Source organism: Aspergillus brasiliensis, assembly GCF_001889945.1.
Source record: "Aspergillus brasiliensis CBS 101740 unplaced genomic scaffold ASPBRscaffold_5, whole genome shotgun sequence".
NCBI lineage: Eukaryota > Fungi > Ascomycota > Eurotiomycetes > Eurotiales > Aspergillaceae > Aspergillus > Aspergillus brasiliensis.
The window spans coordinates 1,293,657-1,310,511 of record NW_027137446.1 but is presented as its reverse complement, the minus strand read 5'-3'; the positions used below and the strand labels follow the sequence as shown (position 1 = coordinate 1,310,511).

The following is a 16,855-nucleotide window of genomic DNA, read 5'->3' as shown; positions in this document are numbered from 1 at the left end:
TCGTAGGACACAGCAGGAGGGATATCCAAGAAGTGACGTTGGGGAAAAGCGGAAGTCCAGATAAAAATTCGGAGCGGCGCCGCATTACCCATTCCGGTTTAGCGCCGGTTGCTCCACGCTTCAATTTTTGATGAGGTTCCTGTCCTGAACGTCGGAGATCTTCTTTACACGACGGTGGGATCGAGGAGTTTTTTGCGGCTTCTTACCTCATATCTTTGAAGATATCCTTTTACTTATAGTGATCGCCGCTTTCGGGCTCACAGACTCAAACAACTAGCCCAACATGAGGTGCGTACCCCGGCGTTTTGCCTCTGCCCATCCCGGGAGAAATTTATCCAGCGGCAAGGACTTGCAGCTGACCTACCTGACAGAGTTGAAACGTGCCACTTTTGCTCTCGGCCTGTTTACCCTAGCAAGGGTATCCAGTTCGTCAGAAATGACGCCAAGGCATTTCGGTTTTGCAGAAGCAAATGATAAGTTCCAGCCCCGCCCCCGGTCTTATCAGGTTTAAGCTAACTCCTACCACCCATCAGAACTTCAAGGCTAAGCGGCAACCGAGACGTGTGAAGTGGACCAAGGCCGGTCGCGCTGCCAAGGGCAAGGAGATGATTGTCGATTCGTCGCTGGTGCTGTCCCAGTTCGCCAAGAAGAGAAACGTCCCCGTCAAGTACGACAGAAACCTGGTTGCGGCGACGATCAAGGCGATGGAGAGAGTGGAGGAGATCCGGCAGCGCAGGGAGCGTGTGTTCACGAAGCGTCGTTTGGCAGGCAAGCTTGCGCGGGACCGCAAGCGCGAGGCGGATCGCAAGGTGGTCATGGAGGGCGAGCACCTCATCCGCAAGGAGCTCCGCGAGCGGGAAGAGGGACAGCCGTTGGTGGCCGAGGTTGCCAAGGCAAGCAGACTGCATGGCGAGGAGCGTCTCAGGCAGAAGAAGAAGACCAGAATGTTGGTGGATGGAACTACTCAGGAGGAGATGGATGTCGATTAAAGGGCTATGCGTTTCTCACGTTTCTTTCTCTCCGGCTATCTAGTCGGGTTCGATACCTTGAGGTTATGATGGAGTTGGGTTTGTTCTGTTGTTTCAAGCTTTTCCTATCCAAAAGTATCCAGTGGTCTCTGGGATGAACTTTCATGTCCAAAATGCTTTTTTTCTTTGCAGGTATATTGACTTAATCATACAAAGACGTGCTCTATAGAATCACCAGTTGTGGAATGCTCGTGGAATGGAGGACGGTGCTCGTAGGTCTTCTGGGGCTAAATGAGCATTATCCAGTGCAGTGCGCCTGTACATTCCAGCAAGAACACTCTAATATGCAGTAGAAACCCCGGTAGGACCCTCATATGGCATCACTACTAAGTTAGTAGGCTATCTAGTGCATATCTCAGCCTTCCCCACCAGTGCTACTACCGTCATCACCACCCGCTTTCAGCATCTAACCTGTACGTGCCGTAGACCGCAGACAAATAGAGAACGGTGATATTAGCTTTGAATCTCAACCTGATTGTGCAAATCTCTCAAGCACACCCAGTATTACTGATGGCTGAGGTCCACCGACTTCCTTTGGGTTCTGGCCGGGGGCGGCGGTGGGCAGATGAGTCAGCCGGCGAACGGAAGGACGAAAAACGCAAGAAGGCGGGAAAGCGCGTGAGCGAACTTCACAGGCGACCTCAGCTCCTCCAAGAGCTTTCCACCTTCCCCGCCACCTCTATTTCAAGAAGAGCCTCTATGGCCGCATCAGCCTTGAGGTGCCATTGAAATTTCAGACCCCCGCCGCACCTTTACCTTAGCCTCCGGGCTCATCATCCTCGACCATGGCCTCTCTGCTCCGGCGGCCTGGCAACCTTGCTCGATATTCGAGGAGAGCCGCAGACTGCCTTTACCGCACAAGGCCGCTCTCTGCACACGCTCCGCAGTCGAGACTGTCAGCCCTGATTATCGCGCACCGAGCCAGGACGTTCGCTACCCAGTCCCCCGGTGGTCCGAACCCCCCGAACGACAATGGCAACAATAAGAACACGAACTCATCAACCGGGCCCGGGAATAATGGCGGAGACCCGAAGAAGCCGCAAGAGGAGCCTGTGCTCACTAAGGAACAACAGAAACATCTAGACGACTTCATCGCACACTTGAAGGAACGGTCACCACGGAGTCAACATGAGATGCTCGACGACGTGAAGCTGCACATCGAGAGGAACGGATTGCCTCCGCCGGTGAAGGACTTCATCGATAACCATATCGCCACCGGACGTCCCGCCTCCCTCATGACATATATGCGTTTGATGCGCGACCTGGCCGCTTACCTCGATGACATCGCTCGTGGTGTAGCGCGGATCGAAAACGAACGATTGATGAAGGAAATCGAGGAACTACAGAAAAAAGAGGCACAGGAAGGAAAGCAATCAGGGAAAGAGGAGGGGCAAAAGGATCAGGAAGGAAAGAAGGACGAACAAGGACAAGATAAGCAGCGGAAGGACCAGAACCCGTTCGGCAAGAAACCGGCGGACCCTCGAGATATGATTGTTTTCAAGCTCGACAATTTATATTTCTGGGCAGGCTTGCTTGTCAGTTACTATATCTACCGCAGCTTCTACCCGAGCGAGAACAGCAGCGATATTACGTGGCAGGAGTTCAGGGCAAACTTCCTCGACAGGGGCTTGGTTGAGAGGCTGACCGTCATCAACAACACCCGGGTTCGGGTAGAACTTCATCGTGATGCCGTGGCTCAAGTTTACCCCGAATCGCCTGCTGCTCACCCTGGATTCTACTACTACTTCACCATTGGATCCGTTGACGGCTTTGAGCGGAAATTGGAGGAGGCTCAGCAGGAACTTGGTGTCCCTAGTTCTGAACGCATTCCGGTCACCTATCAGGGTGAAGTCCCCTGGGCTGCGACACTCATAAGCTTCGGTCCCACGGTCCTTCTCTTGGCGGGTGTGTTCTTCCTGTCGAGACGTGCAGGCAGCGGAGGTGGCCAGGGTGGCATCTTTGGCATTGGGAAGAGCCGTGCCAAACGTTTCAACCAAGAGACCGATATCAAGATCAAATTCTCCGATGTCGCCGGTATGGACGAAGCCAAGGTGGAAATTATGGAGTTCGTCAGCTTCCTGAAGAACCCCGAGCGCTTCCAGAAGCTTGGTGCCAAGATTCCACGTGGTGCCATCCTCTCGGGTCCTCCGGGTACTGGTAAGACGTTACTCGCCAAGGCCACGGCTGGTGAATCTGGCGTGCCCTTCTTCAGTGTCAGTGGATCGGAGTTCGTTGAGATGTTTGTCGGTGTCGGTCCTTCTCGAGTTCGTGACCTGTTCGCCAACGCGCGGAAATCGACGCCCTGCATTATCTTCATCGATGAAATTGATGCTATCGGTAAATCAAGAGCGAAGTCGAACTACGGTGGCGGCAACGATGAACGTGAGAGCACCTTGAACCAGATCCTTACTGAAATGGACGGTTTCAACACATCCGAGCAAGTGGTGGTGTTGGCTGGTACGAACAGACCCGACGTTCTCGACCAGGCTTTGATGCGTCCTGGACGATTTGATCGGCACATCTCTATCGACCGGCCTACCATGGACGGCCGTAAGCAGATTTTCGGCGTTCACTTGAAGAAGATTGTGACAAAGGAGGACATGGAATACCTGCAAGGAAGACTTTCGGCTTTGACTCCCGGTTTTGCTGGTGCTGATATCGCAAACTGTGTCAACGAAGCCGCTCTGGTTGGTATGTAGATCCGATTCCCTTTCAAAAAAGTTCATCCGTCTATCATCCAGTATATACTAACCAGTCTCTGTACAGCGGCCCGTGAAAACGCCGACCACGTCACCATGAAGCACTTCGAGCAGGCCATTGAACGTGTCATCGGTGGCTTGGAGAAGAAGTCTCTCGTTCTCTCGCCCGAGGAGAAGCGTGTTGTGGCCTATCACGAGGCTGGACACGCCATTTGTGGATGGTACTTCCGCTGGGCTGATCCTCTTCTCAAGGTCTCCATCATCCCCCGCGGTCAAGGCGCTTTGGGTTATGCCCAATATCTGCCCGCTAACGGCGACACCTACCTGATGAACGGAAACCAGCTCATGGACCGTATGGCAATGACCCTGGGAGGACGTGTCAGTGAGGAACTGCACTTCGACACAGTCACTAGCGGAGCCAGCGACGACTTCAACAAGGTCACCCAGATGGCTACCGCCATGGTGACGAAGTTCGGCATGTCATCAAAGCTACGCTACATTTACTACGAGGAGGACCCGAAGAGCCAGATGCACAAGCCGTTCTCCGAAGAAACGGCTCGGGATATTGACGCTGAAGTCCGCCGCATCATCGACCAGGCCCACAAGCAGTGCCACGACCTCCTGACCAAGAAGAAGAAGGAAGTCGGCATCGTAGCCGAGGAACTCCTCTCCAAGGAGGTCCTCAGCCGCGACGACATGATTCGTCTTCTCGGCCCGAGAGAATGGCCCGAATCCAACGAGTTCGCCAAGTACTTCGACGGCCGCGGCGGCGCCACCATCGCTCCCCCTGAGCCCACGGAATCCACTGAAGGCAAGGACGGACGCGACTCCACCCCTATTCCCCCATAGATGATGCAAACTCCTATTGGAAATCCTCAAATACTATCCTTCTCTCCTAAGAACATCACTCACGGCTGACGAAAGGTGCGGCGAGGCCGGGGTTCTGCGTGCATGTCTTCTTACTCTTATCATATATCGTTGTCATTTTTACCTTCCACGTTTCCTCGCTTGGGTTTTGTATTTATTTATGTTGTGTGTGTGTCTCAACTCGGAGCATCTCCTTTCTAACAATTTCCCTTTTGTCTACGCATCTCATTCCTCCCATCCGTCTACTGTTTGTTACCTTCCAAGTTGTCGCCATAAATATTAGGACTATGACTGATTTTGTGTTTCCTGCGTGCTTGGTACTTTGCTCCAGATTTACCTCCCCAACTTCTCTACTCCTTTCCCCGTCCCCCCTTGACATCCTTCCCAGCGGTCAATCATCCGTCACCTTGATATCTCTAACATGACCGCCTCGTTTCTCCTTTTCTCTTCCCTCGTTCGCTTTCTTGAGGAGAGCGTTCGGTGTATTGTACTGTATAGTAGGTAGTTATTTTATATTGGTTCTCATAAATAGATGGTAGTCGAGTTTAAATCACATATTGCTATAACTCAGGGGACATTTTAGGTCAATGGCTGGGGTGTAAAGTACTAACTATAGTAGTAGTAGTAATGAAAATGACTGGCTCTAGTCTCTGCCACACATCATTTGTGCTGTACACTTAGAAACTACTATTAGAACGCGTATTGTCAACTTCAAGTACAAGGGGCCTGCCCAATCGCCGCGTGCTTCTTCAGAGGTGGAACTTTTCAATAAACTCGACAAGGATATCAAAGACTGAACATGACAAAGCTTATATGCAAGCAGCAGAATAATATATGTTTTCCAGAAGGTCCAACACCATAAAATATGTACTCCAAAAAAAGAAATCGGAAATATCACAAGAAACCGGAATCAATGAAAATGACAAACACCCAGAACCGAAATAAGAGGCAGATCGAGGTGCACCAGCACATTGAGTATCCTCCAGAATCACTGGCTCTTCTTGTCCGCCTCGTGAGAAATCTGCTCGCTCTCCTCGGGCTGCTCAGTGACAGCCTTGCGAGCCTTCTTCTTGCTGCTCTTGTACTTGGGTTTGACCGACAGACGGGGAATGAAGCGTCCTACACGGGCCTGGTACTCGCGGTACTCGGGGTACTTGCCGGCGCTGATCGATTCGGTAAGACGCACGCTACCCTGGAAGATGAGCAGAAGGCCCAAGACACCAATACCGGTCCACTGGACGTAGGATTCGGTGCGGTAGCAGTTCCAGAGGTACAGAGTGAGCCAGATGGCCTGCTCACAGAGGAAGTTCGGGTGGCGAGACAGGGACCAGAGGCCACTGACGACGAATCCACGCTCCAAATCCTCGGGCTCGTACTGGCCCTTGTACTGATCAGGGATGCGGGCTGTCTGCTGGTAGTTGTTCTTGGCAGTCTGGAAGTTCCATTGCTGCTGATCGGCAAAGTATTCGATGATAATGAAGAAGAAGGCCACCCGGGAGAAGACAAGGTCCGGAACCTCGAAGGACTTGTGGTCCGACAGACGCGAGAGAAGGAGGAAGTTGTAGGTCGGGGCGGTGATCAAGAGCAGCAGCAAGGACTGCGTCAAGCTGATGAAGAGGATGTTGAAGATGAAGAAGACGAAACGGTTGTTGACCTTAGAGCGCACGATCTGCCAGCGGTAGTCTTCAGAGCCGATGGAGTAGCCACCACGGCGCCAGTAGTTGAACGTCAAGCGGGCCTGGGCAGGTTAGCATGGGTGGACGTAGTCCGCAGGCTATCACAATAACTCACACTCCAGATCAAGGTTATGGCCGCGATAGTGTCCAAGCTCTGGGTCTGGAGACCCGACAAGCGGGCCCAAAGAGCAAAGTGCACATTGTAGATGGACGGCAGGATACTCCAGAACCGGTCAACCTGGGAGTAGTTCCTGTTGATCTCCGAAGCGATAACGAACAGGACCGATAGAGCCAGACTCAAGAAGAGGGCCGAGATAAAAGGATTGGTGGAAAGGTAGATGTCCTTGAGGATGTTCACATCCTTGGCTGCGGCTGCCAGCTGCAGTCGCTCGGGAAGCGCCGCGATTTGCGACAAGAAGGGTAGGACAGTGTGGCTGAAGGAAGCACAGTCCACGACGGACTTGACGTCAGGGAGGGGTAGCGCCATCTCGGTCAGATGCACTGAAGGCAGGATTAGTTAGCTGGTTGCTGCTGGGGTGACAGGGAAGCTTCTCGCATGTGAGTGGAAGCAAGACAAGACCGGGTTGTGGATGGAGTCAAAACAATCACCACAACAAGCTGGGCCGGGAAGCGTGACCGAGCAACCACCCGTCGCTGCCTGATTCAGGCCCGAACATTTTCCCAATCCGGCCATCAGGGGAGCTCGGGCCATTTTGTGATCCTCAGGAATCAAAAGTCTATTTTCAGGCAGAAAGGCACCCAGGCATCATACCCGTGACTCGCGTCTTTTTCGCGTCTACAACGACAAAGTAGATAGACAGTATGTGAAGTTGTCCACTTCGCTAGAAAAGATCAACAATCTTTTTTCGATTGCGCTCTAGACGGGAGCATTGGTCATGGGCATACCTTAGCCTTCCTGATCAACTCAGGCAATTGCCATGACGGCACAAAAGGTACTATGCGTGGCAGAAAAGCCGGCCATCGCTAAAGCCGTGGCCCAGCACTTGTCCGGCGGCTCCTTTCAAACAGTGAGTGGTTTAGTGCCAGGACTTGCCAGTGATTTTTGAGAGTCATAGATGCTGAAGTAGCTGTACTGTAGATAGCCATCCGGGGAAATCAATACGTGAAAAATTATGTATTTGATTTCAATTTTGGTGGCCCTTGGGGCACTTGCTCCGTGACCATGACCAGCGTCATTGGACACTTGACTGGTCTGGATTTCGAACGCCAATACAGGACCTGGTTGTCCTGTCCACCATCAGCTCTCTTCGAAGCGCCAGTGCACGAGTCTGTGGCTGAAGTATGTATTTCTGCGCAACTCCAAGACGGTCTAATTTATGAATCCCGTACTGACACCTAGCGGCAGGATAAAGTAGCCATTGCAAAAAACATCCAGGAACAGGCCCGGCGATGCAAGGCTCTTTTTATCTGGACAGACTGTGATCGAGAAGGTGAGCATATTGGAACAGAAATCCGTAAGCAGGCAAAGGAAGGAAATGCTCGCATCGTCATCAAACGAGCAAGGTTCAGCAATACAGAGAAAGCGTAAGGATCAGCTCCCTGTCGGTTCAGGTTCTGTTGCATTGCTGACTTTTGGATGAAGCCATGTGCTTCAAGCTGCTCGATCACTTATCGAACTTGATGACCTCCAAGCGAACGCCGTCGCGGCCAGAATCGAACTGGATCTTCGGATCGGTGCGGCCTTCACTCGTCTGCAAACCCTTCAGCTGAAACCTCTTTCTGCAGCGCTACAGGACACTATCATAAGCTATGGTATGATTCAATCTTTCCTTGTGCAAACGCATCTTTAACTATCGACCAGGATCCTGTCAATTCCCGACACTAGGCTTTGTAGTTGATCGGTATCTCCGCGTCAAGAACTTCAAACCTGAGACCTTTTGGGGCATCAAAGTTATGCATACGCGGGACGACATCAAGGTCAATTTCCTCTGGAAACGCGTTCATCTTTTTGACAGAGCTGCGGTGACGATAATGCTCGAGCGATGTCTAATGGCAAAGAAAGCCAAAGTCACCAAGGTCACCCAGAAGCCCACCAGCAAATGGAGGCCTCTACCGTTGACAACAGTGGACCTTCAGATGATGGGAAGTAGATATCTCCGCATGGACAGTCAGACAATTATGAAGGTAAGACGTGTGACCTGCCTTATGCCCGAGCAGAAACTCACACAGTCCAGGTCGCGGAAGCCCTATATACGAAGGGATTTATCAGTTACCCACGTACCGAAACAGATCAATTCGATAAAGGCATTGACTTGAAAAAGCTCGTCGAGAAGCAGCTACCGGACGGAAACTGGGGTCAATATGCCCGACAGTAAGCATCCCTCAGACATGCCTTTCTGCGTTGCTAACATTTCAAGTCTTCTGGATGGCGCATTTAAGACTCCACGATCAGGTCGACATAACGATCAAGCCCACCCGCCTATACACCCCATTTGTTGGGTCGCACCGACAGCTCTCACCGCTGATGAGAAAAAAGTCTACGAATTCGTCGTCCGGCGCTTCCTCGCCTGCTGCTCCGAGGATGCCAAGGGTCAGTCGACGGAAGTCGAGATCCAGTACGGCGAGGAATTCTTCCACGCCAAAGGTCTCCTTGTCCTCGAACGGAATTACTTGGATGTCTATGTCTACGACAAGTGGGAGAGTAGTCAGCAGCTGCCCAATTTCCAGATGGGCGAGATGTTCGAACCCACTGAAGCCAAGATATTCGATGGCAAAACCACGCCTCCGAACTACCTGACCGAACCGGAACTGATTGGCCTGATGGACGCTAATGGAATTGGCACCGATGCTACCATGGCGGAGCACATTGCCAAAATCAAAGAACGACAATATGTTGCCGTCCATTCGCGCGGGAGCGGCCGAAACGCAGTGAAGGAACTGATCCCCACTCGGTTGGGCATTGCCCTGGTGGAGGGATATGATAATGTATTCGCCGGCATACCGGATAGCCCTTCTCTGAGCAAGCCTTTCCTTCGGAAGGAAATGGAGCTGCGAATGCGGGAGATCTGCGCTGGCAGGCGGACACGACAGCAGGTTGTGCAGGAGAGCCTGGACATGTATCGGGAGGTGTTTGTGCACACACAGCGGCGGATCAATAGGCTGAAGGACGCCTGTCGAAAGTACCTGGTTGAACAGGAAACTTCCTAGCTGTGTTGATCGAGAGTAATATCTGGAGGAGCTGATCATGATACCCTTTGCCGGTGAAATCCACCGAACTGCATATTCCGGTGTGGCGTTGGAAAGAGTTATTTTATCAATATAGTCCAGGTGCCTGCGCGAAGATCTCTAGTTCATTAAAACTTTACGGCTAAGCAACCCACATGCAATTTTAAATTTCATACGATGTAGTACCAAAAGCCACAACATCCACACAGCTGCACTATATACTTCCAGCTTCAGTCCGCCGCCAATACTCCGGTACATGCCGCCTCCATTGCCCATCAAGCGTACAGGCACAACGGCACCGTTTCTGAGAATGGTCAGTAGAATACAATTTGTCAACAGTCAAAGACAGCTAGTTATAAATATACCCTTACCTTCCAACTCACACGTTCCACCTTCTTCATCCTCTTTCTCCTCTTTCATCCACCCACATACTCCACCCCTCTCCATCTACCACGATATACTATCACCGATGCTGGTCTCAAAGCCATTCTCATCCATCACCATGGATATGCGCAAGCTATCATTCATTCTCCTCCTCCTGTCCACAACACTCATGGTGTATCTCAGGACTCTATTGGCGCGTCCTATCTACATTTACAATAACCAAGAGCTACTGCAGGTCCCAGCACCCCCTTCGCCTTCCGAGTCAGCCTACGCCCTCGCCTTTCTCGACGAGCCCGTCTTCGCACCCCTGGCATCTCATATAGCGGACCACCCATATCCGTGGCGTGATAAGCGGCCATTCCAGGAGACCAATTATGCGTTGCTCATGGGTGCTGTTCAGACTCTTCTCGAGGCAGATAATGAGGAGGAAGAGGGTAGTGTGGGTTTGAAAGAGAGCTATGAGCAGCAGGCTTTTGTTGAGAGGAACTCGACTGAGACTTATTTTCTCTGGGTTGGGGATGGAAGAGATGAACAGTGGCCTTCTTGCACTTAGGGAAGGTGTACAGAGGAATCGAAAGAGTGAAGGCTTCCCTTCTAGTTTATGAATTGTGAAAAGTGCATTTTAGGATCCATTGTGACGGGATGTTCCTATTGAGGGAATTCTAAAGTGATTTTGGATTATCAATCCGACTATAGTATTCTGTTAATGACGCCTTGCTTATGAGAGTAATTCTTTTGACATACTGTTTTTATCATCCTAGAGTCCTAATCAAGGTATGTAAGCAGCCAGCTTGATAATTTGGACATAACGCTTTATAGTGGGCAGCGCCTTCAGCTCCCCTATCAGAAACAAGGAATAATCCATACAATTGAAGGCTAAGCCTATGATAGTTCTTAGCTTTTGCAAGCTTCATTTTGAGCTAGATCGAACACGTCCATTGTGAAGGACGATGCTAAGCCGAAAGAGGACCCTGGTCATATCGGTACTACTGCGTTTAGACTTTAGACAACTCAAGAGGATATAGCCGCTAGAGTTCATTACAGTTCGCTAGGTTACTAAGGTTCAGGAACGAGAAAGCTATCCAACCAGCATGTGACAAAAAAGAAACTTGTACGAGTGTGCACCACATCATGCTACACAAAGATATGTCTGCCTAATAGTGCTACAATGATGATCACCCAGCGACTCACTAGCTGAACAAATTAAGGCGGTCTCTATACAGTATACCCATATAGGCAAGGAAGCTATACGATCTCCAATCTAGGTTCAGCATTAACTATATATCTTGAAGATGACTATGCAGTATTAGGTAGTTCAGTCTACGTGATTCTCTATCTAAAGAGCTCTTCTATCTTAGATAACATACTCTCTAATTAAAGCTATACTAACATTAACATATAGTAACATAGACATTTTTTTCCAGATATAGTGGTCAGATTATAGTTCTGAAATGACTCAGTTAGCTGTAGAGTCCCTTAGCCGCTATATATAGTGCAAACACTTGTTCGCCAGCATCCAATCGATCACACTTCTGCCCTGTATCGTTCCTCTAACTATATGATGGATTCAGCTCAGCTCCCCTGTCATGGCTCCTGCCATTGCGGTTTAGCCAAGTACTTTGTAATGATCTCGGTGCCTCCGTTCGACGAATCACGGATTCGGGAAAATATAGCAGATAGTAAAGAAAGAGCAAAAACATGTTGAGCAAGAAGCTTGCAAGGCAATGCTAAACAAGTCCTTAATATGTTTTCAGGGTGATTCAAATCTAATCAGGTTCCTGAGATTAAGGTACGCTGTCTTATCAAAAGGAAAGCTGAAGGCACATCTAACTGTATTCCGCTAAAGATCAACCTGAGGAAAGCATGGATCTTCGTCCAGCACAATACTCTGTTGTACTGTACGCAATCAAACCCGTTCATTCAGATATGGATCTTCCCTAGTGTCCATGTTAGCAAAAGCCGCCAAAAGATACTCCGTAGAACGACATTATATGGAAAGACCCGACCTAGTTACTGAAATGGTATATATAACATTATGTAATCATAAATATCAACAGACTGGGGTTATAGCTCAGTGGTAGAGCGCTCGCTTTGCATCCCTTCCGCTAAACTGCGAGAGGTCAAGGGTTCGATCCCCTTTGACTCCATCTTTTTTCCCACCACCATCGAAGATGGGGATTTCCTTTTTTACCTTCTATAAAAATATCAATCATCCTTATATGAAAATTAGTATTTACTTTTTGGCCAGGTAATACAGAATGATAATGTGGCTGAGCTGCTTCGAATTAATACTATTGACTCATTCATCGAGACACTATGTGGATAACTAGTGTTATTGTTTCTCTATATATACTCCAACAATATGTCTCTTCTGGCTCGGAAAGTTACGTTCCTAGCTAGAGTAATATAGGCTGAAGCCTTGCAGCATCTGAAATTTCGTTTAGTTTAGCATCGATGAAAGCTGCCAGACGTCTCCTACAGTCCTACTTCTACCTAGAAAAGAAAGGACGGTCAGGAGATCCTCATCTCTAGTAAGCAACCTACACACGGCGATAACTGGGAGCAGCCATTAAGATACAAGGATTCTGTTTGGTACTTGCAGATCCTCACATCCTACAAACAAAATTACTGAAGCTTATCTGCCTGACATAGAGGCAGAAATAGAGTATTTCTGTACAGCGATCAGTCCAAATGGATTTATATAAGTGCTATACTCCCTTCGTAGCCAAAGCAAATGAGAGCGATACGCAGGCAAATAATAGCCCTCACAGCTCCGATTGAAGGACCTAATCCCTGCTCCAGGAAACACCCATGCCAGATCCACCCATCACGATGGACCCCTTCAGCATCAAACGGGTTCCCTACATCGTATTATGCAACATCATCCGACAAATCCCCGACTGGGTAACACTGGAGAACCTCATCGAAGCCTCTCCACGAATACAGGAGATCTTCGAACCGGGCAAGAATCCCAATGAAGCAGCAGAGCCCGCAGCAACGCACATAGTCGACATCATCCTGAAGGGTAACTCCATCATGAAGGGCCAACTACACCGCCACTTCTGGAGGATCACAGAACTGAAACAATTAACCCCAGAAGAGATGAAGGAGGAATTCGGGGGAGCACGTCCTGTTCTCCGAAGAAGTGGCCTAAACGAAGGAAGGGAACCCGAACAACGCAGTCTCACAGAGTTCCTCGCCCGCCATAAACCTCCCTCTTTTATATCCCGAGTTGCGTTATGGGAAATGGTCCACGTGGCCGCTAATATCCAGCGATTAGCCTGTGCATGCTTGACATTCCTCAGGGGCCTGTTACAAGCTCACTGGGACTGGAACAAGAGGTTCCATCCAATGAAGCCACTGGACTTGAGCCCGTTCTCATGGGAAGAGGAGTACCGCGTCTATCGCGCTCTGTGGCATTTGCAACTATATTCTGTGCTGCATAAGGCAGGCATCTTCCCCGTGGATGGACCGATTGTGTGCGTCCGCGGCCAGTATCAACCTTTGGTTGGTACCTGGGATTTACTTCCTGGGGTGGCCCGGGTTGAGATCCAGACAGTGTCCCAGTGTCTTTCGAACCTTGTTAGGGGGAATCATAACCTTAATCTGAATGGGTGGAGAGAGTGGGCGGGTTGGAAGAAGTGGTATCCGCTTATTACTGAGATGCCGGATGCATCTCGGCTGGAGTTTGGATTTCCTGTCTGGAGTCCTCCGCCCCAGCCTCAGTGTTTGCGTGGTGTGATTGAACCTTTCCTTGAGAGGCTTAAGGATTGGGCGGCCCAGAATAAGCTTGACTTCAAGAAGTCGGGGCTGGAGTTGTCGCACAGTTGGCATATTCCGGGCAATAGGATGATTGGCTTGCTGACGTGGAATGTTAGCCGATTATTTTATTCGGGGTTGTGGCCGTTGCATTATTAGAAGTATGGGAATTGTAAATATATCTCGGATTTTGAGGATGGTGGGGGAGGGGGGTCATCGTATGACGGGAACTCAAACTATTTGATAGGCAGTCAATAGAAACAACAATATATGCAAACGTGGCTTTCTGTTCGCATTCTGTAAATGCATACGGGTTCCAAAGACTCGTTAAGCACCCCATGGTCATCGACTGTCATCTAAGAAACCAAGTTTCGTCTAGTCCAAGCACATCACTACTTAGTTAAAAAAGGACCGGACCCGATTGCTTGCCCTTTGACAAACTCTGAACTAATACTGTATATCTCTATCATGCTGAGCATCATTTCATTTGCAATCTAAACCTGACAGCGATGATTATATTCCCAAAACCGTAATGTGAGATATTAGTGAGATAATGAGAAATGTTGATCAATCTGATAAACACAAAGAAACTTAGAAAACCCGAAATGAGGACGATAAGGAAAAGAAATCGATGTACTATAGATGGCCGAGGTGTTGGGGACGGCCATGAGAAAAGAGCAGACAATTACTCTCCTCATGTCAACATCTCCCTTGTGATGTCTAGCCTCGAATCCTCTTGGAAGGAGCTTGAAACTGTGAATTTCTGTCGTCGGACGGTCGGTCACGCTTCTTTGCTGCCAGCTTGGCCCGCTTCCTTTCTTCTGAAAATGAATCTTGGCTCCCTGCGAAATCTTGGTTTGTCGGACTCTCGGATCGAACCACAGACTGGCGAGGTGTACCGTCCCGAGCAGCATCCGGTATGCTGTCAATTGCAGAACAGAGTAGTTTAAAATGACTTGGAGCCCAGTTATGATAAATACCCATTGCAAATCTGTAAGACTTCCACCTTTCCTCCACTGAAATGAAGCTCCACATACCAACTTCTTGACGATGATATTCAATCTTTCCGGTAGGTTCAAACACGGGATAATGGGCGTAAATTTCCACCCCTTTATGATCATGGCAGAAAGAAAAGCCAAGAATCTTCCGGTGTAGTTCACGTTCACGCCCTGATAATTTAAAAAGCTCAACAACACCTCTGAGACATCGAGTCAGGGTATGAGTATTTTGACAGTGTGCATCTCGGAGACGTCCTGCAGTGGACTTTAGTTCGCAAGCCAGAAATGGAAAACGCATATTCTTTACGCCCTTGCAAACAGAAATTTCATCGATTTCACCGAGTATTGGCTCAAGCTTGCGATTCTGCTCGTCGGTGAATTCATGACGTGAAAATCCCACAGCATAATCAGGCTGTGGTACTGGGAGAGATCGATTTGGTTCCTTTGTCCCTGAACTTCGTCGTGCGCTCGGGGCTTCGTCGAGGGAAGTTGACCACATCCAAGGCTCATTGGCACTCTCAACTAACCTCGGCTTAGAGATCAGTCGGCCACTGTAGAATTCGAGCTCAGCAGAGGGGACGACAAATTGACTGATTATCCGAGTAATCAAATTCTCATTTCCTTCTAACAAATGCTTTGCAAGATAGTCACGATATTCATTCTCGAATACCGTACCTCTGGGAAGTATACAGTCACTTTCAGAAAGTTCTCGGCACAATTCCTTATCATCTTGAGCAGGTCCCTTTCCGTCATCATCCAAGAAGCTGCTTTTAGACTCAAGGTACTCCCTACCGGCATTTGTAGCATAGGGCTTAGGCCCAGCCACTTTTGTTTGTGTCGTCACAGTAGTGGTTGGAGGATTAGAAGCAGTTGGAGGCCTAGAAGAAAGGCGGAGAGCTGATAATTGTTTGTGGGGAGTGGGATGAGCCATCTCTATTGGCCAACCTCCGTTTTCAATCCAGTGATGCACAGCAGCATCCCCCTCCGTTTGTGGACTTTCTGAAAGCAGCTAAGATAAGATTAACTTTGATCCGGTTTCCATTGCGCAGATATACACAGACTCACCTCCTGTTCAATATGACTATCTGGAACTGCGGGATTCTGCTCTTGACGCCGTTTGTTGGACTGCGGTTCTGGGCTCAAGGACGATCGTTCTGGTGTTTGTGCCTCCCACTTCTTCTGCGTCTCGGTCGAGGGGCGTATCTATATCAACCATAGAGTCAGTATCTTAAGGCATTCGAGTGCGCAAGTGCTCATACCATACCTGTTTATGCTGGTTTTCTTCCTGATTAAGTTGCTTCTCTGTATTGGCTACCCCCTGTGCTCCCTTTGGGCAGTCACGTTTGGCTGTGTTGGCTGTCTTCTTTGGTGCTGCTTTTTTCGGTATGGTCTTGCTGGACACTGTCTTCTTCGTTGCCGTCCTTTTCGGTGTTCGTCTTGGTGTATTAGCTCGAGGCTTTTGTGTCCGCTTCGGAGGATTTCGTTTCCCCGTGTTGGCTCGTTTCTTCGGTGCCCTCTGATGGACAGGAGCACTTTGCTGACAGCCGTTCTGTTTGGGGGTTGAAGCAACAGTTGTCTTCTCTGTGTTGACTTCAATTTTCAATGTCTTTTCAATGATGCGTACGCTTCTTCGACGTCCATGTTGATCGTGTTCCATTGTGAGTACTTGAAGTGTGTTATAATATAGACTGGAATAGGGTATAAGAAAGGCTATAAGGAAAAATGTCTCGGAGGCCCGTATAGCCACAAATTTGACGTATCTACTGAGGAAAAGGGGCGTACAGCAGAGTTTTAAACCCCCAGGCACCAGGCGGAATTGCGTTCGCAGTCTACCAAAACAAAGACCGCATTAAACAAAAGGCTTTTTTTTTGTCGCCTCGGCTGTCCGGTTCTTTCATCCTTTACCACCAATACCGCACCATTTTTTGTAAGCCTGGTAAATGAGGTGATGCATGTTTCATATAATTGTGGCTTTGACCAAAACATCAATAATGGAAAGGAAAAGGGAAGTGTGGTGCAGAAAAACCCAAGCGATGCAGAGAAACGCGCAGTGGGCAAAAGCTAACAGACGGATGATTGTAGACACACAACATATGCAGCCCGATAAGGTGATATGCCTAGATCCTGTAGGCTTATTTTTATTTGATACTGTCTAAAATGTCGTCATCCGTGTGTTGTGTAACAAGAGAGTTGGTCGGGCAAGATGAAACTTACAGAGTAGTTACTAGTAGTTATAGGGTAGCTGAGCCAGTACTAGT

At 49.2% G+C, this 16,855-nt stretch overlaps 7 protein-coding genes and 1 non-coding gene across 8 annotated transcripts; 6 read left to right on the top strand and 2 right to left on the bottom strand.

Moving 5' to 3' along the window:
- The first annotated feature begins 169 nt into the window (after positions 1-169).
- On the top strand, positions 170-1,425 carry ASPBRDRAFT_42472 (ribosomal eL24 family protein). The gene is made up of 3 exons (XM_067624813.1): positions 170-288; positions 372-473; positions 527-1,425. Exons 1-3 carry the CDS (start codon positions 284-286, stop codon positions 987-989), a joined length of 570 nt encoding a protein of 189 aa, XP_067479999.1. The 5' UTR covers positions 170-283; the 3' UTR covers positions 990-1,425.
- Positions 1,426-1,813: 388 nt separating this feature from the next.
- ASPBRDRAFT_123336 (ATP-dependent metallopeptidase FtsH/Yme1/Tma family protein) lies at positions 1,814-4,576 on the top strand (the record flags this gene model as incomplete). The annotated part of the gene is made up of 2 exons (XM_067617591.1): positions 1,814-3,719; positions 3,795-4,576. The coding sequence occupies 2 exons, from the start codon at positions 1,814-1,816 to the stop codon at positions 4,574-4,576; spliced, it is 2,688 nt and encodes an 895-aa protein (XP_067479998.1).
- A 1,006-nt stretch (positions 4,577-5,582) lies between these two features.
- ASPBRDRAFT_29674 (DUF1295 domain protein) lies at positions 5,583-6,757 on the bottom strand (the record flags this gene model as incomplete). The annotated part of the gene is made up of 2 exons (XM_067622686.1): positions 5,583-6,332; positions 6,386-6,757. 2 exons carry the CDS (start codon positions 6,755-6,757, stop codon positions 5,583-5,585), a joined length of 1,122 nt encoding a protein of 373 aa, XP_067479997.1.
- Positions 6,758-7,094: 337 nt separating this feature from the next.
- Positions 7,095-9,607, top strand: ASPBRDRAFT_206625 (DNA topoisomerase 3). The gene is made up of 7 exons (XM_067621779.1): positions 7,095-7,298; positions 7,370-7,570; positions 7,637-7,815; positions 7,874-8,043; positions 8,093-8,415; positions 8,466-8,602; positions 8,649-9,607. Exons 1-7 carry the CDS (start codon positions 7,209-7,211, stop codon positions 9,436-9,438), a joined length of 1,890 nt encoding a protein of 629 aa, XP_067479996.1. The 5' UTR covers positions 7,095-7,208; the 3' UTR covers positions 9,439-9,607.
- Positions 9,608-9,958: 351 nt separating this feature from the next.
- ASPBRDRAFT_123322 (uncharacterized protein) lies at positions 9,959-10,393 on the top strand (the record flags this gene model as incomplete). The annotated part of the gene is made up of 1 exon (XM_067617588.1): positions 9,959-10,393. One exon carries the CDS (start codon positions 9,959-9,961, stop codon positions 10,391-10,393), a length of 435 nt encoding a protein of 144 aa, XP_067479995.1.
- A 1,507-nt stretch (positions 10,394-11,900) lies between these two features.
- Positions 11,901-11,987, top strand: ASPBRDRAFT_t139. The gene has a single exon. It is a non-coding gene; the product is annotated as a tRNA-Ala (tRNA).
- A 685-nt stretch (positions 11,988-12,672) lies between these two features.
- ASPBRDRAFT_122987 (uncharacterized protein) lies at positions 12,673-13,758 on the top strand (the record flags this gene model as incomplete). Its single annotated transcript, XM_067617556.1, has 1 exon — positions 12,673-13,758. One exon carries the CDS (start codon positions 12,673-12,675, stop codon positions 13,756-13,758), a length of 1,086 nt encoding a protein of 361 aa, XP_067479994.1.
- Positions 13,759-14,210: 452 nt separating this feature from the next.
- Positions 14,211-16,254, bottom strand: ASPBRDRAFT_176189 (uncharacterized protein; the record flags this gene model as incomplete). Its single annotated transcript, XM_067619826.1, has 4 exons — positions 14,211-15,606; positions 15,663-15,800; positions 15,862-15,957; positions 16,000-16,254. The coding sequence occupies 4 exons, from the start codon at positions 16,252-16,254 to the stop codon at positions 14,320-14,322; spliced, it is 1,776 nt and encodes a 591-aa protein (XP_067479993.1). The 3' UTR covers positions 14,211-14,319.
- Positions 16,255-16,855: the final 601 nt, after the last annotated feature.

What these genes read in the sequence shown, in the direction of transcription:
- ASPBRDRAFT_42472 (XM_067624813.1), top strand. An exon ending in CGGTTTTGCAGAAGCAAATG is followed by an intron (nt 474 to 526) that starts ATAAGTTCCAGC and finishes AACTCCTACCAC; the next exon opens with CCATCAGAACTTCAAGGCTA.
- ASPBRDRAFT_206625 (XM_067621779.1), top strand. Translation starts at nt 7,209, where the DNA reads ATGACGGCACAAAAGGTACTATGCGTGGCAGAAAAGCCGGCCATCGCT. An exon ending in CCGGCGGCTCCTTTCAAACA is followed by an intron (nt 7,299 to 7,369) that starts GTGAGTGGTTTA and finishes GCTGTACTGTAG; the next exon opens with ATAGCCATCCGGGGAAATCA. An exon ending in TTCAGCAATACAGAGAAAGC is followed by an intron (nt 7,816 to 7,873) that starts GTAAGGATCAGC and finishes TTTTGGATGAAG; the next exon opens with CCATGTGCTTCAAGCTGCTC.